Source organism: Lissotriton vulgaris (genome assembly GCF_964263255.1).
Source record: "Lissotriton vulgaris chromosome 8 unlocalized genomic scaffold, aLisVul1.2 SUPER_8_unloc_1, whole genome shotgun sequence".
Lineage (NCBI taxonomy): Eukaryota > Metazoa > Chordata > Amphibia > Caudata > Salamandridae > Lissotriton > Lissotriton vulgaris.
Window position 1 is genome coordinate 7,080,451 of NW_028240615.1, and position 18,275 is coordinate 7,098,725.

Below are 18,275 nucleotides of genomic sequence, written 5' to 3' on the forward strand. Positions count from 1 at the left end.
GTTAATCAAAGGGGCACAGTAGCAAAGTAAAAGGTGGCAGGCAGATATCACAGATAAATATTGTCAGAGTCACTCCCAAATTTGAGCAGTCTTATTGAATAAACTAGAAGACTTATAGGGGAAGTATTACTGCAGATGCCCCATTGTATTTAAATGAACAGGGCAGTATTCTGAGGAGGCATCAAAAATAATGCGACGTCGTGAGGCATAAAAAGGAAAAACAAAACGGTGACCAAGACTTTCTCTTCTGCGTGCCCTCCAAATTCTGTTAAGATTAGCCATTAATGTAGCAGAGAAACGTCTCTGAAACAAACCTGCAGCATCTGTGATGTTTCCCCCGGTGTTTCACGGCAAGCCAGCAAAGGAATGTGTTCCGTGAAGATTTTGGTCATCTCCCCGCCGTGGTCATCACAGAGCTCATGGAAAGGCAGCCATCCAATATCGGCACCATGCCACGCCCCGTTTAGATCCATGTTTGATTTAAGTGAGAAGTTCTCGTTAGGTCACATTAATGGGAGGCCCAGCAAAATTGTCATTATTGTAATTTTAGGAATTTTACATTTTACTTCTTACATGAAATTCCCAAAATAAAGCCTGGTCATGTAATTAAAGACAGTTAGAGGAAAAATCCTATCTCTGTAACACAGTAACAATGCAAACAACAACAATGCGAGCCGCATTTGTTCATGGCACTTGTATATTTTTGTGCCATTATCTTAGCACAAAATGTGTCCTCGAATGGAAGCATTTCACCCTAAATATAGCGCAAAATGTCAAACTTCCATTTCACTTAATTTTTGGGCATATATATGCAAAAGGAATTTATGCAAATTTTGCAGATGAATATTGTTATAGTGACATGCTAAGACTAGTGCCCTTCAATATGAGCATTCAACTGCCCACTTATAATCAATATATGCCCTCTACCGATGGGTTGAACTAAGAAGAATGCTCATTGGACTTCTGAATGCCTTTATTTCATACTTCTGCTTCTTTCAATATCTCGAGGACATAATATCACACAGCAGGAAGGGAAGAGAAAAGAACATGTACCTCTGTCTACAAGAAATATACACAAAAGGATTAAACAATAGAGCTTATGGAACAGACAAAGAAAATTTAGCTAAGTGGGATAGGAAATGCATTGAATGCAAGTGCAGTAGAATCACAGATTTAAGTACCAACAGGCTGCAATGATCAATTTAATGACCAGAATTGAAGAATATGTGCTAAAAGGTTTGACATTTCTGAAATCCACAACTATATCTTCCATTCTATTTACTCTCCCTTTCTGCCACTGCTGCAACAGTCTGCTTTCACCTCAGTCATACCTTTGAAGATCAACAATTTGTTGAGCCTGGCAAACAAGATGAAAGCATTGAACACACGGATGAACCCCTGTTTTAAACAACTCCTTCTCTTTATCACATCTGACACAAAAACATAAGCTTCCCCTTCATTCTGGAGTCAATCCAGGTTCTCTAAAACATCATCAGCTTATATGAAGTTACTGATAATCTACAAGCCTATTACTAACCACCACTTATACATATTGGCCAAACCACATCTTATGATGCCGCAGACCACTCAAATGTCTTGGAAACACTGTAGACCGGCTTTCTCATTGATACAGTTGTTTTTATTAACTAACTGCAATCATACAATCTGCATTGAGTCTGCTGAATTGTCCACATACCCAATGTCTGCTCTCAGCTTCTGTTTCATTTATATGTATACCCTATGGCACAGAACTGCTTCATGTGAACCTCCAAATGTGCACAAGTGGCACACAAATCCACTTCTTGCTAGACAACAGATCTTACAACGAAATCAACATCACCTCCTGCCTGGAGCACATGCTCTCTTGAATGAAGGAGAATTTTCTCTGCAAGGATGGAGGCACAGCTCAGGTTATGGCCATGGGAGCATCAGAGCCTGACTCCTTACCTTGCAACTGCCAAACTCAAGACCTCTCAAAAGTCCCTAAAGTTAAGAAGCCAGGGATACGTTTTGAATTTGAACATTTGGTTGTGCCACACATTAATGAAATAGTGAAGAATATCAATTTTCAACTTTCCTCACTCTGAAAAATATTATTATTAATCCTAACTGATCACCAGTTCGTGATATGATTCGACTAGTGCAACCATGCATTTTTCTTTCACTTCTGTGAGGGTCAGTTCCAGAACCTGTGGGATTCCATAGAATTCCTACCATACAGTGTTCCCACACTTTTCTTTTTCTAAAAAATGTTTTCCCTTGTACCTAGGAAGCTTTTTGCCCCCCCCCCCCCCCAAAGAAGAGACGGACAGAAAAACAGTTCCATTTTTATAAATGGGGGAAAGCATATGCCCATGCCCATGCCTGGGGTGGGGCTTCACTCCTCGTTGGTGTGTGGTGGGTGGACCCCTGCTTTGCGATTTTAGTCCCAGGGTGATCCCAAGGCAGGGATCCACTTGGGGGAAGTACTGCTGGAAAGAGGACATTGTCACCTTTGCCCTGGTACCTCTCCCACACAGATCGATGATCGGGGGCAGAGTAATGGACACTGAGCACTGATCAAAGTGAAAGCAGACCGTGCTTAATGGCATTGTCTACTTTCACTTTGCTTACTGTGACATCATCGCAAACAGAAAAAACTCAGGAGGTGAAGTCTTGACTTTGCTTTCAAAGGAGAAAATCCTTCTGATGTAAACACCCGAAGATGTTCAGAAGCACCAAGTTGGTTGGCCTGTAGACAGGTGCAGCCTGCACAGGTAACAGTGGCGGGGCAGTGAGATGGAGTGGGCGGCGGGAGGGGATTCGACTGAGTACGGGATAGGGAAAGTAAAATAAAAAAAATGTAATAAAACCACTCACCTTGCGCTCACCGCATCGCTGAGTCAGCAATGCGGCGAGCGGAAGATAAGTGTTTTTATTTATTTTTTATTTTACTTTCCCTATCCCATTGTCTTTCCACTTATCCCACACCCTCCCTGACCCCAACCCACCGCTGTTTCCTGTGACGGCAGCACCTGCCTTTAGACATCCCCCATACTACAAAAGCATTGCGGTGGACATCATCCAGGCACCGACCACACTCAAAAAGTTAACCTCTACAAAGGCGTTCACATTAAACCCACCTTTAAAACACTTCACTGGTTTCTGTTTGACTCCATGATTAAATGTAAGACCCCTTTGTAGGACTTATAAAGCATACTGGGATGCATGCCCAGAATACCAGAGAAACTGGCATCACAGCTCAACAATAAATTTCTTATTAGCATCTACCAAACTGATCAACAAAGTTCCTTCAAGAGAATGAAACAGAGTTCAGGTGAGGGACGTGCATGGAGCACTTTTCAAGTAGCAGGAAGCCCATCTCCTTAAACAATGGAGTTTGGAAAATGTGGAGGAGGTCATGAGGATAGCAGTTGCTAGCTGGCATGAGAGCACAGATGTTTCAGGTCCCTTATGAAGCAACACCACAGTGTCACCAAGGAAGTGCAAAGTAGACATTGTTAGGCAGTACATGAACTTGATAGAGCTTGGAGTGCACCATTTATAGACACACGGAGCAGGACATTAGGGTTTGAACAACATTCTGTTGCAGCCTGCGTACCTTGAACGCTGATTTCTAAGAACACAGACCTGCCTCTCATTAAAAAGGGACCCTGTAAATGACCCTCCTGGGGAACAGAACCTGACAGAAATTAATTGGAAAGAAATGAAAGTACCACCAAAATAGTTTATTGCATACTGACACACAGGTACACAGAAAGCACACATCAATGCCACGCCCACATGTTTCTCAACTTAAACTTCCACAATTATCTGTTTCTGTTGAGCCTGATGTTACCAATGTGCAGTCAATGTTTGGCTTGTTAGCTCCCATTAAGCCAAACCTCTTGTGTAAAAAGCATTATAATGTGTTATGCTTCAATAACCGACTCATGTCTGATGTCATTTTGTGCTTTGAACTTGTATGATCAGATCTGTGCGATCTTCTTGGGAAAGGATTGCTTATTGTAGGTACTCCGTGGACTTTTTTGCTTTTACGAATCGCTTCTCTCTGATACTAGATAGCGATTATTGCTATTAGGGCACTCATAGGTGCTAATGGTTAGCAAGATTTCACTGATTGAGTTAATCCCCTTTTTCCATGCAGGAATTTTGTTTGAATGTCACTAATCACAACTGAGTTGGTTAAAGTTACTTGTTCTTTCAGACCTTTATGATTCATTTGAAAAAGTGACTTGATTATGCAGCTACAATAGAGCTTACAACAGTCAGTAACTCATCTTTTAAAGGGGAGCATGGATACCTACTTTAAATTCAACTATGAAAATATGTCTTACTCCCTACCATCTCAGATTTTAATTGCAAGTCAGGATACATGGATGTAAAACTAGCTAAGAAACACCTCTAAACCAATATAATGTACAGCATCTCAATTGACTTATGTGTTTGCTTTGTATTTGTTTTATCTGAAATATTTTCAATTACAATCATTATTTTTTTTTAAAAGGGATCTCCTTGGCAACTCTTGTAATCCCTGTTGGATTTGGAATGCTTGTTAATCATAAATGGCCGAAGGCAGCTAAAATAATACTCAAAGTAAGTTTTAAATTGACTTTTTCAATACGTCTTTCCTTTCTCTCGCTTGAGTAACAACACATTAGGTCAAGGGTATACAGCACTATAATAATCAGGTTTGTTATTTTGTGCAAAATCTACTTTTTACTTTTATTTTGGGAAGTGAATCGTATAGAAGCCACATATCATTTGGAGAAAAAAGTTCTCAAAGTTCAATCGATTCTTCAAATGTAGGACAGTCTGAGAACCTCCATGTCTGTGTTTTTGAAGAGCTAGCCACTAATGAACCAACATACAATGTCATAACCATTGAATTATTAAAACTTATTAAAGAATCTCGTCATCTGATCAACATTGTAATTGAAGGGACTGGATCTGATGCCAATCCCGACTCCCACTACCACCACCCAAGCAACAAAAAGCTGCATCCCAGAAGAGCTTACTTTTATTGCAGTTCGATAACATTTGTTTCCACTTACCAGTGTGCACGCCTCAAACTCAGATGTCTGATGCCTCACAACAAAATATCTCCCACCACCACAAGCTATTTCACCAAATGAAAAATCATGATTGCCATCCCCTACCTACAATCAGCATAACTGCCATACCCTTATAAACACTGTAAAACCTTCAATCTCTCAACTGGAGTTCCCTTTCCCTACCACCAATAGTATCCCTACTACCCACATCATTGATGTTTTGCTGGTCCTTGCTCTCTAGAAGAAAGGGCAATAAGTCTTGAGGGGTGGATTATGAGGCCAGGGTCTGGCTTATAAGTTGAAATGGGACACCATTGGCCTATTCTTTTTTCGCTCATTGTCCAGTCACCAAAATACACCACATAGGCTGAAAGCAGAGTGATGAAGCCTACAGGCTAACTCAATGACACCACCACCACCTTAGCAACCATCTTGCATTCACTATTATCATAGACTTGGCATCAATACCTATTTCCTGATTGTCTTCCAATCCTATAACAATGTTTTTTTGATTATACATTTTGTCCAACTTTAAATATATGTATGCATATATATATATTTAATTCCAGTTTGTATGTATCTCCATGCACATTAGAGATTTAGTACTCTAGGTAAAAGTATGGATTTGCAGATAGGGTATGTCTGAACAAATCTTTATTTTTCTTCTTGTCTCATAGGTAGGCTCAATTTCTGGAGCAATACTGATAGTGCTGATTGCCACTGTTGGTGGAATACTGTATCAGGGATCGTGGTTGATTGCCCCCGAGCTTTGGATTATTGGGACAATATTTCCTGCTGCCGGTTACACTTTCGGATTCTTCTTGGCATATGTTGCAGGGCAGTCATGGCGCAGGTAAAGATTTATTGACTCTTGGTTTTCCTCCCCAGTTATCAGAAAATGGCATTGAATCGGTAACATTTAAATACAAAACATCTGCAATGGTTACAAAAGAATTGAACAATTGGTGTAGACACATAGAAATATTTGACAATGGATCTATTGTCCAATCATGCAAGATGTACATTTAGATTAGTGAATATTTTCCTTATAAAATCATTTGAATTGGGGTGTGCATGAACTATGTGTGATCTTAACCAAAGTGAATTTCAAAGTGCAAATGCCAGTCATTGGCAGTTAATTAAAGAAAGCAATAGTGTTTATCTCGCTCACCAAACACAGCATATCAGCAGCATTACAAAAAATCACACACTTTCTGTGAATCCTACATATGATTGTAGATTTCGAGCTTGAAAAATCTTGGGTCTCTGAATACATTGTTGTATATCTACTCATTGTTAGGTGTCCAATGTTCACATGATTCACAAGAGTGACAAGAATGCATTTCTTAAATGTATTATTATCATATCCACAAAAGTGACAAGAAATAGATGTATGAAATGTGTTATTTTCACAACTTGGTACTTATGAAAAAGTTATCTTATGTGGAAATCCTAAAACTCTGTCACAGATCCAGCCCTTAATTCAAGAGTGTCCTGCATAGGTCCAAGAGGACCATATCGATATTAGATTTTCAGGATATTCATATCAGATATATTTTACTGTAAAGCAATAAATGGAACTCATTCTTGTAGTCAGTGGTTATCATGAACGTCTGACATCGATCCAGCACTTGTATAACAGTTTGGGTTTAGGTACTCCATTATATATGAAAAAAGCCAGGGGCATTTGATGGGAAATCAAAAACATCACTCAGATTATGAATTTTAGGTCAGCCTCTGAAAATATTGAAAAAAAGCTGTTCTCAGACTGGCCTCTCAAGCATAAGAGGAGAGAGCACCCACTTATTTTCCAAAGTCTTTCCTGGGTATAGAAGACCCTGTGAAAGAAATACTTCATGGAGATGGTGATCTCCCAGGGGAACATCGATGCATTCATCCACCCCTTTTCGGTTAAGTCCCCTACATCCATTTACCTTGCCTCACGCAGACAGGAAATGTGTTGCAGAAGTTACTGACTAGTGACCTAAAGAGCTGGGTGTTCTCTTTGTCACTTAGGAATCACATGGTAAGTTTGGCCTCCAAAGGATTAAAGTCTGAAATGTTGCCCTAGACTTTCAAGTAAAGGGAGAGATCATGCCACATCCATAGATTTAAAGGGGGATCTATCAAGGTGAACATTTTGTTGTTGGCTCAGAGTTGGGACACGGAAAGGACATTTTTTACCTTCCCGTCCCAATCAGAAAAGCCCCGAAGGGGGGATACTTGAGATAACTGAGTCTCCATCCAGAGAGACATCTATTCCATTAGCCTGTTGTCCCTCTTGATAGCACAAAGAGAAGTCCGCCAGATTTCAAGGAAAATACTGGTGCGGGTGCATCAACCCCCCTCTCCATGTGGGAGTCATCCTCAATAACGGTAATTCAGAAAAAAACAAGTCGCCCAATGCCCATCGTTCAGTTGCATAAACCATTTCCCTTCATGGTCCATAAAACCAGTCCTTTAAAACTTGTAACTAAGAGGCCTGGTAATAAGATGGACTATCCATCAGGCCAAGGCTACTGAAAGGTGAGGACCTGTAGCAGAAATACACTTACTCCAGTGACTGACTTTGGCAGCAAGTACAGCTTAACTACTAGGTTGTCACATGTACTAGGAAGCCACATTGGTCCTGGATATGCACACAATCCAGATCTGATGTGAATTTTCTGGATTTTCTGACTCTTCAGGAATTCTGAAGAACCTTCTTGCTAGAGCAGAACACTCAATAAGGATATCTGGTCTCAATATGCACGATTCTCTGATATCTTCAATACTTTGGGCCTCATTGCAAGGTTCCAGGATATTGACATTTTTATGTAGCTCCCCCCACCCCCCAATTTAACGATGCCCCTTAATTCTGTGGGTGCATAATTAATGGCGTTCCAAGTTGATTTCTTGTAATCTAGTGAGTAATGATAAATTACTAGATGGAATCAGGAAATCTGATCCGATCCTCTCAGGAATTGCTTATTCTCACCTTAAGTTTCCTTTGGAATTTTTCCTGCTTTTAATCTCAGTGGAAATATGAAAAGTGTGTGGTAATTTCACAGACCTCAAATCAAATCAAATCAAAATTTACTTTATTTGGTTTATCACAACCTTAAAAGTGTACATGTAGTAAAATAAACATCGGTATAAAACATGGTAAAAATATGTTCCTTAAAATTTACAAGTAAAAAAAGAAGAACGCCAGGTTTTCATCCGTTTCGCTTTTCAAGAGTAAAGTCTCTACCAGAATTTCACAGACCTCATTATGCCCCATTAGGGGAGGTAATAGAGTCACTGGCCCCATCTGTAATTATGGGCTGTAATATTAAGGGCCTAGGTTGGCAACAATGGCCATCTCCTTTTGTCTAGAATAAAGCAATTCTAGGTTGGAGATGCAGCATTACTCTGAAGCCTCCAGTTATCTACAATTGATCACCACACATTATTAAAGCACTCTCCCATTAAAGTTATTGGGAAAAAAAGATGCAGTAATAACATCAGAATTAGTGGCTCTTCTGATGCAAATGACACAAAAACAAATGTAGCTCCTCTAGAAAACTCATTATTGAGAGACGAAACAGAGAAGTAATTTGAGTTGCACAAGCAAAGCGAGTTGTGGATGACGATTGTGAGAAATTGGCTCTTATGAGGCCTCACCTCACTGCTGGGTGTGGTGGGTGGGAGCCTGTTATGCCCCTGTGGCTCTGAGCAGGAGGCCAGCAGAATAGCCTTTGTAGTCACTCTGGGATTCCAGGTCCAATCCTTCAAATTCAGACAGCAGGGCAGCATTCCAGCATGACAATAGTCAAGCAGGGTAGCAGCCCAGCAGAATAGCAGTCCTTTCAGCACCACAGCAGTCCTTCACAGGTCGAGAAGTGTACTGAAGAGTTGGTGTCTGAGGTCCAATATTTCTACCAGGTGCCTCCTTTGAAGTGGGAGAAGTTTCTTGAGGTTTCCCTTTGAAGTGCGCAGGTTTCCTGCCTTCCCTGTCCTAGCTCCAGACTAACTACAGGGGGTATGCAGCCCTTTGTGTGGTGGCAGGACAAAGCCTATTCAGGTGTAAGTAGGGCTCTGCCAAGCTCCCCCCTCCCATCCTGCCACTTATGGCCCACCCAAGAACACATACGCTCTCCAGTGTGTGTGATTTTCTAAGAGGAATGCACAAAGGCCAAATGTCAGCTAGACCCAATCATTTGACCCAGAGATAGGCTTCAGGTGCTGAATGACTAAGGCTGTAAAATATATGTAATCAATAGGCGAGAGAGGGAGAAGTATACAGAGTCACTCTTAGTCCCCCTACTGATAATTTTAAATAAACAGCAGAAGAGTGCGGCCAAAAAAAAACACAGCGAGAAAGTCACTCTTGTAAGTTAAAAGAACCCTCACTGACCAACCTGGTTGGTGACATGCTTCATCATTGGATTCCCACCAGAGAGGCAGAGTGCCTCCCTGGTGTGCTGCGATGCCTGGTTACAGCAGAGCAGGTGTTGTGCAGTTCAAGTGAGGAAGGGAGAATGCAGGTCCAACACGGGCGACAAATTTTGGTGTAAGTGTGACTACAAGTTTGCGTCCCCCACCTGGACCCATGGGGTAAAATCACTGGATATTTTAAATACACATGGCTTTCATTAATGCTGAAGGCTCTACTAAAAAACATAAGTTACACTGGTTTTAACACCACAGATTAGGGTGCGCCTTAGCATGCGCATTCCGCCGTGGTCCTTTCTCTATTCTTGGTCCTGAACAAAGCCTTGCAAACAGCGAATGGAGGCAAAACATGTTGACCACACTTTTTTCTTGTTTCTACTATTGATGTATCTGGTCCTATGTAGACAGTTTTTGTAACATCCATCACACTGTTTTTAAGTATTGCTTGGTTCACCACGAATAAAGTTTGTTTACAGTTGAACTAGGCACGTTTTAATTCACTTTCACTTAATCACACTTGTACTGCACAACACCTGCTCCACTGTAACCTGGCATTGTAGCACACCAGGGAGGCACTCGCCTCTCTGGTGGGAACCCAATGATGAAGCATGTCACCAACCAGGTTGGTGACTGAGAGTTCTTTTAACTTACAAAAGTGACTTTTTCTCGCCATGTTTTTCTTTGGCCACACTCTTCTGTTGTTTATTTATAAGGCTGTAAAATGCCAACTTTCTAAAACTGGCATTTGAAAAATTGAAATCAAAAACCCAACTTTACCATAAGAGAGGAATTGTTTTTACAATTACAAAGACACCGAACATGAAATGCTTACCTGGTCCCATTTCGGAGTTACAGCTTATTACATGTAATACTGAACACATAGGCTGCAATGGCGGGCCTGCAAGATGTTTAAAGGGCTACTGAAGTAAAGTAAATATGCTAATTGGCTATGAGCCAATTCCTTCAGGTTTTAAGGAGAAGGCACAAGCAGTTTAGCACTCGTTATCAGTGGTAAAATAAACAATGTCCTAAGAGCCAACGAAAATAAGTTAAGAAAACAGGAGGGTGATGGCAAAAAGTTTGTGGATGACCCTCCAGAAAGGGGCCAAGTCCAACAGTGGTTTCTGGCACTCAACGCCTATGGTCCTAGGACTATTGTTTTATCATTGGGTTAGAGCAGGAGAGAAGGACAAAACAAAGGGATAGACAGAAAGGAGAACAGAGACAAGGGGAGACAACAGCATTGGAAAAAAAACAGCAAATGTGAAATAAAGAGACTAGGCCTGGGAAAACTTTTAATGGCGCCGGAGTAATCAGAGTAATTTGAGCAATTACGCATTTAATCTTGTGATGCAAAATAACACAATTACTCCAGCTTGAGTAATGCTGGATTACGATTCTCATTCAATTACGCAAAACTGTGAACTGTGAGGGATTGCTTCTCTTTTGCTGCTGCTGACCTTGGAACTCTGACGCTGGTGGACTTGGTTGGCGTCTCCTGTACTGTCTTGCCGCTGCCTGCACTTTAAGCCGCTGCTCCTTGCCGGACCCGCTTCGCGGGTCCCGCTGCGCGGTGTAGTGCTGCTGGAAAAAGTTGTGCAGAACTAGACAAAACACTTGGAGGGCACTTTAAAAACAGGGCTGCGAGCGCGCCTATAGCAGGACTCCACTTCCCAAGAGTCCCTGCTACTCACCTAACTGGAACCACCTGGTGACGCTCTCCCTGTTGGCCACGCCCCCTATCTCCTGTTGAAAGCCTCTGGATTCAAACCATCGTTGGATTGCTTCTCTTTTGCTGCTGCTGACCTTGGAACTCTGACACTGGTGGACTTGGTTGGCGTCTCCTGTACTGTCTTGCCGCTGCCTGCACTTTAAGCCGCTGGACCCGCTTCACGGGTCCCGCTGCGCGGTGTAGTGCTGCTGGAAAAAGTTGTGCAGAACTAGACAAAACACTTGGAGGGCACTTTAAAAACAGGGCTGCGAGCGCGCCTATAGCAGGACTCCACTTCCCAAGAGTCCCTGCTACTCACCTAACTGGAACCACCTGGTGACGCTCTCCCTGTTGGCCACGCCCCCTTCTTACCTCTCAGCAAAACTGTGAATAATTTTGTGGGAATTACGCTAGAGCGAATTACGTCAGTTACGCCCACTCCTAAAAGAGACAGGACGTGTAGGGTGGGGGAAGAAGGGGCATGGGGAGGGACCTGGATTGCTAGCGTTTGTATGAGACAACCGCAACATTTGGTTCCTTTGAACAAATTTGGGAATCTTGATTTATTTATTTAGTATTTTAATGAGAATCACTCTCAGGGTTTCTGAAGCAATAAAAAAAGAGCCCAAGGTAACAACAAATTCAAAATGCAGTACTCGCAAACGTGTAGCTTGACACCTGTTTTTAGAAATCGGTATTACGTCCAGAATATGCTGCACTGCACGTTAACCTTCGGTCTTGAAAGGTGTATATGTTGTCTGAAATATACCTTAACAAAGAAAATCGAAAGAAAACATAGACAATGTCTCATTTCCCCTTTTATTTCTTCAAGGTGCCGTACAGTGGCTCTGGAAACCGGGCTGCAGAACACTCAGCTGTGCACAACCATAGTCCAGTTGTCGTTCACTCCAGAGCAGCTGAGTCTGATGTTTACATTTCCACTCATCTACAGCATTTTCCAGATCGTATTTGCAGCCATATTTCTATCAGGTAAGCCAAGGCCAGGAGTCGCAGGGCATATAACTGCGGTTTGTCCAGCTACTACCTTCGAAGGCATTGAAACAGTCAAGTTTTGAGGCTATTCAAATGAATATTCATGTGACCATTTAAATATTCATGGGCTCGAACATACACTTAGAATCAGCGCATGTACACATATATCATAAATGTTCTTATGCCATGTCCTTAAAACTTGACCAAACTGCAGCAGAGGAGAAACCGGGTTACAACATGATCAGCACCTGATTGATAAAGATATGTATGGGAACGCCCTGAGTAAAATTAATTGTTGCAAAATATATGATTTTCTTGAATATAGAATTGGAGTTTAAAAAACACCCGAATTATGACACCTATTTAAAAGGAAATGTCACACATACCCATGGCTATATTTGGTTCTTCCCTCCCATGCCATTTACATTGACACAGGGAACATCAACCAGCCCTGGCAGATTGCTGCTCGACTGGCCCGAGGAGCGTAGGGGTGCTAGAGAGAAGCACCGCTCCCGATTTTGTTACAGTGTGCCGATATTGCAGCACGGCTGCGAAACCTGCCTCCAGTAACAAAACCAGCCACCACCCCTCCGGTCCACCGGGGAAACGCCCGGTGTCCGCTACAGCCAGTCCAGCCCTGCCTCTGAACCAACATTCCAATCACCCAGTGGTGCTGGAACAATTTTAAGAGTGGGGGTGCTGCCATCATTAAGTCACTAAAGTCCTGGGGATTGTGAAAAATTCAAGTATCATACAAAGAACAAGCGTAGCAAATGAGTCACGCCCATTCAGTAGGAGAGTGGTAAGAGAGTGGTTTATAGCTGGTGGTGCATTTTACAGCACATTAACGAAAATATATTACTAAAGCATAATGTAGAAGTGCACTGTCATTTACAATTAAATTACCCTTACATTTGCACACACATAGTTTTACTGATAAAACTAGACAGCTCACAAATGAGAGTTTGTGGAAATCAAGTGTCAGGATGCAAGCCAATTTCCACGGGAACGAAGAGGAATCCCCAACACCTCCAGAAAACAGAAACAAGAATGTGACCGTGAACACACTCCTGACTACTGTTCCCTAAAAGTATGGGGGGAAAACAAAAGGAGTGTCCACCACTCTCCCCATACGAGGGGTTGGGTAACAGGGCAGGTGCAGTTCTGGTTGGTGTAGTCCAGGCTGTAAGAAAACAGGACAAGCACTAATACACTAGACAATTATTCTAGAGAGTTACTATATTACATTGATATGCGTTATTATACCACAAGGTCACTTACCCCAGTGAAGTCCACGGGTTGTCTTAATGTGAGTTCTTGCTGACGAAATATGGCTTGAGGAATGTGATACCAAGCCTAAAGGAGCAGAACTCGAGAAAGGACACACCCACACCAGACACACAGGAAATTACATAACCAGAAAGGGTAAGGACTTGAGGTGCACTGACCGTCTCTCTCGGGGACAAAGTGCGGAGCAGCTACACTCTCAAGAGGAGAGACGCCCGGTTAACTATGCCGAGCGGAGCACTCTCTCTCAGCAGGGAAAAATGAAACAATGAGCCCAGACTGTGGTTTGTGAGCAGGTGCTCAGAACGAAGTAAAAGGGTATTCAGGAAACATGGCCTTGAATAGCTTCCTCCAAGCACGGGGAGTGGAGAGAATGGGTTTAAATCCCCGACAAGGGGAAAGAACGCCCTCCGTATGCTTGAGAAATCACAGGGCGGGAAAGGGAATCTGGCCGGCCAAGAGAGAAGCTCTCCGGAATGGAGGACCTCAGCAAAGACGGGGAATACCCGTTCTCAGGAAGGACGGCAGAGCACTACCGGAAAGTGAGACCGTGCAGACACAGCGAGGAGTCAGGAACAAAACAGCGCCGGCTGAGGGAAGGAGCTGCTCGGAACCAGGAAGTAGGAAGGGGGCGTGGATACCGGAACAGTAAGCCAAGCAATGACTACGTTCCGACGCGCCTCTTTACGTGCGCAAGGGAGTGTCTGCAATTCTCTGTCCTGGAATGGTAGTCTCGCCGTAGGGAGCGTGTAAAAAGGACATAGGGGGAACCTGAGGCTAAGAACACATGTCAAGGTTTTCTAATGTGCCCGAGCCTCGGATTCCTAACATCAAGTTTCAGTGAATATTTATCATTTGCACATAACCAAGTGAAGTGTTGTGATTTATTTTGATACTATTAAAATATTTGTTTCCATCACACTTCAGAATTACAAAAGAAAGTGCTTCATTTGTGCTTTACTAACTGCTGATATATTTTTAAATATTTGTACAGTTCAGGTATGGTTGTGTGTTAGAAAAAAAACCTATGTGGGTATCTTCCTTCTATGCATTAATGATTTGATTGGACATTCAAATATTCGTGGGTATATAGTGTTAAACAGGCAGAAGTTATCTAAAAATCGATTTTATTAAAAAGTGGGTAAATAAAAACATAATAGACTGAAAACAAATAGTTTTAAACAAACAATGTACAATACATCAAAATCACAGGAGGGTGAAAGCAAAAAAAATGGAATTATTTTCAACGATTGTATTATACAAAGATTTGCTCCTATCTCAAACTGTGATTTTTATGTATTGTACATTGTCTGTTTAAAATCATAGGTTTTGAATTAATCTCAATCTTGTAACAACACAAATGATTGGATTATACAATGATTTCCCCTCATTTTAAACTGTGATTTTGATGTATTGTACATTGTTTGTTTAAAATTATTTGTTTTCAATCTATTATGTTTTTATGTACCCACTTTTTAATAAATATCGATGTTTTAGATAACTTTTGCCTGCTTGACACTATATAACCACGAATATTTGAATGTCCAATCAAATCATTGATGCATAGAAAAACATTTTTGACTGTCCAGGAAGATACCCACATAGTGCTCTACCCTGTCCTAGAAGTTCATTACTTCACCAGGGGGTCCTTGTTTCCTCCTATATGTTAGAAAAAAACCTACAGCCTTTCCTTTCACACTCCGCGAGATTGTTACATAATTCCCATTATAACCCTTTAACCTCAGGCAATGCCACCCATAAAGCTCCCCCGCCCTATTGGTAAAGTTACTGCCCTTGTCTCTAGGACCCTGAGGAGGTTAACGAAGTGGACACATTTGGTTTGTGGCTTGTATTTGTTATTTATGGAATATTATGGAATATTCACTTGAAGGCTGTGTGGATTATTAAATCTGACCACGTAAAGAGAAATTCAGATTATCATGTGTTTAAATATTTTTTTTGTTGTGATGATTTTTATGTCTGTTTAGAAGCGCAATTTGTGATCATCCAAAAATGACAAGCATTCCTGTGGAAATGGATTTATAGTGAAAACAATCCTAAGAAATAGTTAGTTGCTAATTAAATTGCCAATGTGTTGCTATTTCACGAGTATAAAATATTACTTTCCTACTGATTTTCAGAGGTATTCCTATTTTTATTGGGAAAGGTGCAAACAAAAAAGCTGGTTTTAGTGAACTACTTTTAATTAAAAAAAATAGTTTCAAGTGTTTATCATAATATTTATCTCCCTTATGTACACCTTTTTTCTTTTAGGATATCGACTATATCTGAGACTACCTGGTAAAGGGAAGAAAGACCTAGTACAAGATGAGAGCACAGATTACAGCACTGAAGTACAGCCTGTAGGCTGGCACGAGACAAAAAACCCTGGATTTCAGTTTGAAGAGAAACAGACCAACGGCACAGTGAGCAATGGCATGATACCCTAAGTGCTATCTCCATCTCTGAACCATTGAACAAGAACATCTGGAGAAACATCTACAGAAGGCTAATCTGAGGGATATCTGTTGATGTCCAAGCAAGATGTCTTCTCATGGTGGAGTCCTTGGAAGGAGTCCTTCTTCTTTTTTTTGCAAAAATACATCCACGCATCATCTGAACGTTTGTCACTGGTGTGTTTGTAAAACTGGACTTAGTCTAGATCATGGAATATTTTATTCATCATGAATATTAGTAGCTGCAATCAAACACCCAGGAACTACAAGATAATGTGAAAGAAGTGATGATAAACTTTCCTCTGGCCGATGATTATGTAACTAGGTGTGCATAGGTTACCTGCCATGAATTAATCAATTTCATTCAACGTAGCCTAGAAAACGTAATTCAAGGTCAGAACATGGGGTTTTATTTAAAACAATTAACATCAAGAATGAATCGTCAATTTACAAATACGTACACTCACTTAAGATACGGATGTTTGTCATTCTACGCACAGATCACTCCCTATTGGACACAACAGATTTGGATGCCAGTTTTGCACCTTTGGTCACGGGCCTTATTTACATTTTGTTATCTTTGTCACAGTTTCAGGTTTGGGGCTGTTACTCATTCAAGGTCAGGGAATTCTCTTCCGGTCACAGTTCATGCTCACTTAGGGTAATTCAGTCAGAGACAATCCTGACAAGTGACATCCGTTCTCCATATTGACTCCTCACTCCGTGGTGGGAGGGCTAATTACTTGCACAGCTATCACTTTATTTGTGTGTGTAAACCATGACAAAAATGTAATGCTCATTTACTCTATTTTGTCAAAGGTACAATTGCACAAACTATGTGACATGATTTAATTTGGTCACTCAAGTATTAAAGCCTATGTATTTCTCACTAGTAAGTAGTAGGGCAGGCAGGAAAGGAAAACGAGTGGGAGGGCTAGCCATCATCTGCAAAGAAGACCTACAGGCTAGGGGCTCGGCTACAGGTAGCAGCCCAGGCTGCGAGACCTTATCATTCCAGATTGCCATTACAAAAAACTACACCTTTGAAGGCCTTCTGCTTTATAGACCGCCAACGGCGAAAACCCCCCTGACACAACAACTTGGCCCTTTTCTAGAGTCCAGTATAAAAGGGGCAGATTATATTATACTAGGGGACTTTAATCTACACCTTGGGAAAGACACGGATAAAAGCACGCAATTAATCTCTGAGAGAATGGCCAGCTGCTCCCTGACACAAATGGTCCAGCAGGATACACATATAGCCGGTCATACACTGGATGGGATTTTCTCCTCCAATACTAATATTAAAATTGATGAAATAATTTCGGTCCCATGGTCGGACCACAAAGTCATAAAATTGTCCTTGATGATAGAACAAGTAAAAACAACAAGAGCTACCCAGGCAAAGCACTCTATCTACCAGGGTTGGGCTAAAATTGACATACTTAAATTACAGGAGCAACTCTCTAGGCTCTGATAGTAATACAGCCACCGATCAAGTAAACACCTGGAATAAATCCGTGGTCTTAATTGCTGCCCCCACAAAAAAGACAAACTCGAGGAGGAAAATTATTTCAGAACCTTGGTTCTCGGAGAGGCTGAGGTTACAAAAGCAGACATGTAGGAGGGCCGAAAGGAAATGGAGGGTCAACTCTGAGGTAGAGGCTAAAGAAACCTACTGTAGGACCTTGGCAACTTATAAAAAATTAATAATCAAAGAAAAATCTGCCTATTTTACAAAGAAAATAAATTAGGTTAAAAATTCTAGCAAAGAACTCTTCACCACAGTTAAGAAATTGACAAATATCGCCTCAAACAAACAAATTGAAGGTAGCACTGGACTATGTAACACGCTGGGTCAATTTTTCTTTGACAAAGTGAAATTAGTATATGTATCCGTTATTACCACCAACAAATTTAATTTGTCACAAGCAAAGGTATACCCCAACCCTTGCGAGCACACAGAAACCGGGAACCCAGGGTTTTGGTTTGCTACCCCGTTAGTAGAACAGATACGCCTAATAATATTGACAACTAAGTTAGGAGGCCTTACGGAGCCTTGTCCACCTAAGGTCCTACATCTGTTCCCAGAGCTACTCAGTAAACAATTTCAGTTGCTCTTTGCAAAGATAATACAGACAACCTGTTTCCCAGATGCTTGGAAAACTGCATCTGTTCTGCCGTTGCTGAAAAAGCCCAATCTAGATCCGCTAGACCCGGCGAACTATAGGCCGATCTCAAGAATACCCTTTCCGGCAAAAGTGCTGGAAAAGCTTTTGAACATACAGCTGGCTGGGTTTCTCAGGTCTACCCATGCCTTAGATCAATCGCAGCATGGGTTCAGGGAGGAACACAGGA

The 18,275-nt window shown here is 41.5% G+C and overlaps 1 protein-coding gene across 1 annotated transcript in view; it reads left to right on the top strand.

The window, feature by feature from the left end:
* Window positions 1-17,655, top strand: part of SLC10A2 (solute carrier family 10 member 2) — a 30,074-nt gene extending 12,419 nt beyond the window's left edge. The window contains exons 3-6 of the mRNA XM_086947883.1: window positions 4,508-4,596; window positions 5,732-5,907; window positions 12,014-12,171; window positions 15,736-17,655. Of these exons, the coding sequence (XP_086804009.1) occupies window positions 4,508-4,596; window positions 5,732-5,907; window positions 12,014-12,171; window positions 15,736-15,911 (599 nt within the window). The 3' untranslated portion in view covers window positions 15,912-17,655. The remainder of the gene's footprint in view (window positions 1-4,507; window positions 4,597-5,731; window positions 5,908-12,013; window positions 12,172-15,735) is intronic.
* Window positions 17,656-18,275: the final 620 nt, after the last annotated feature.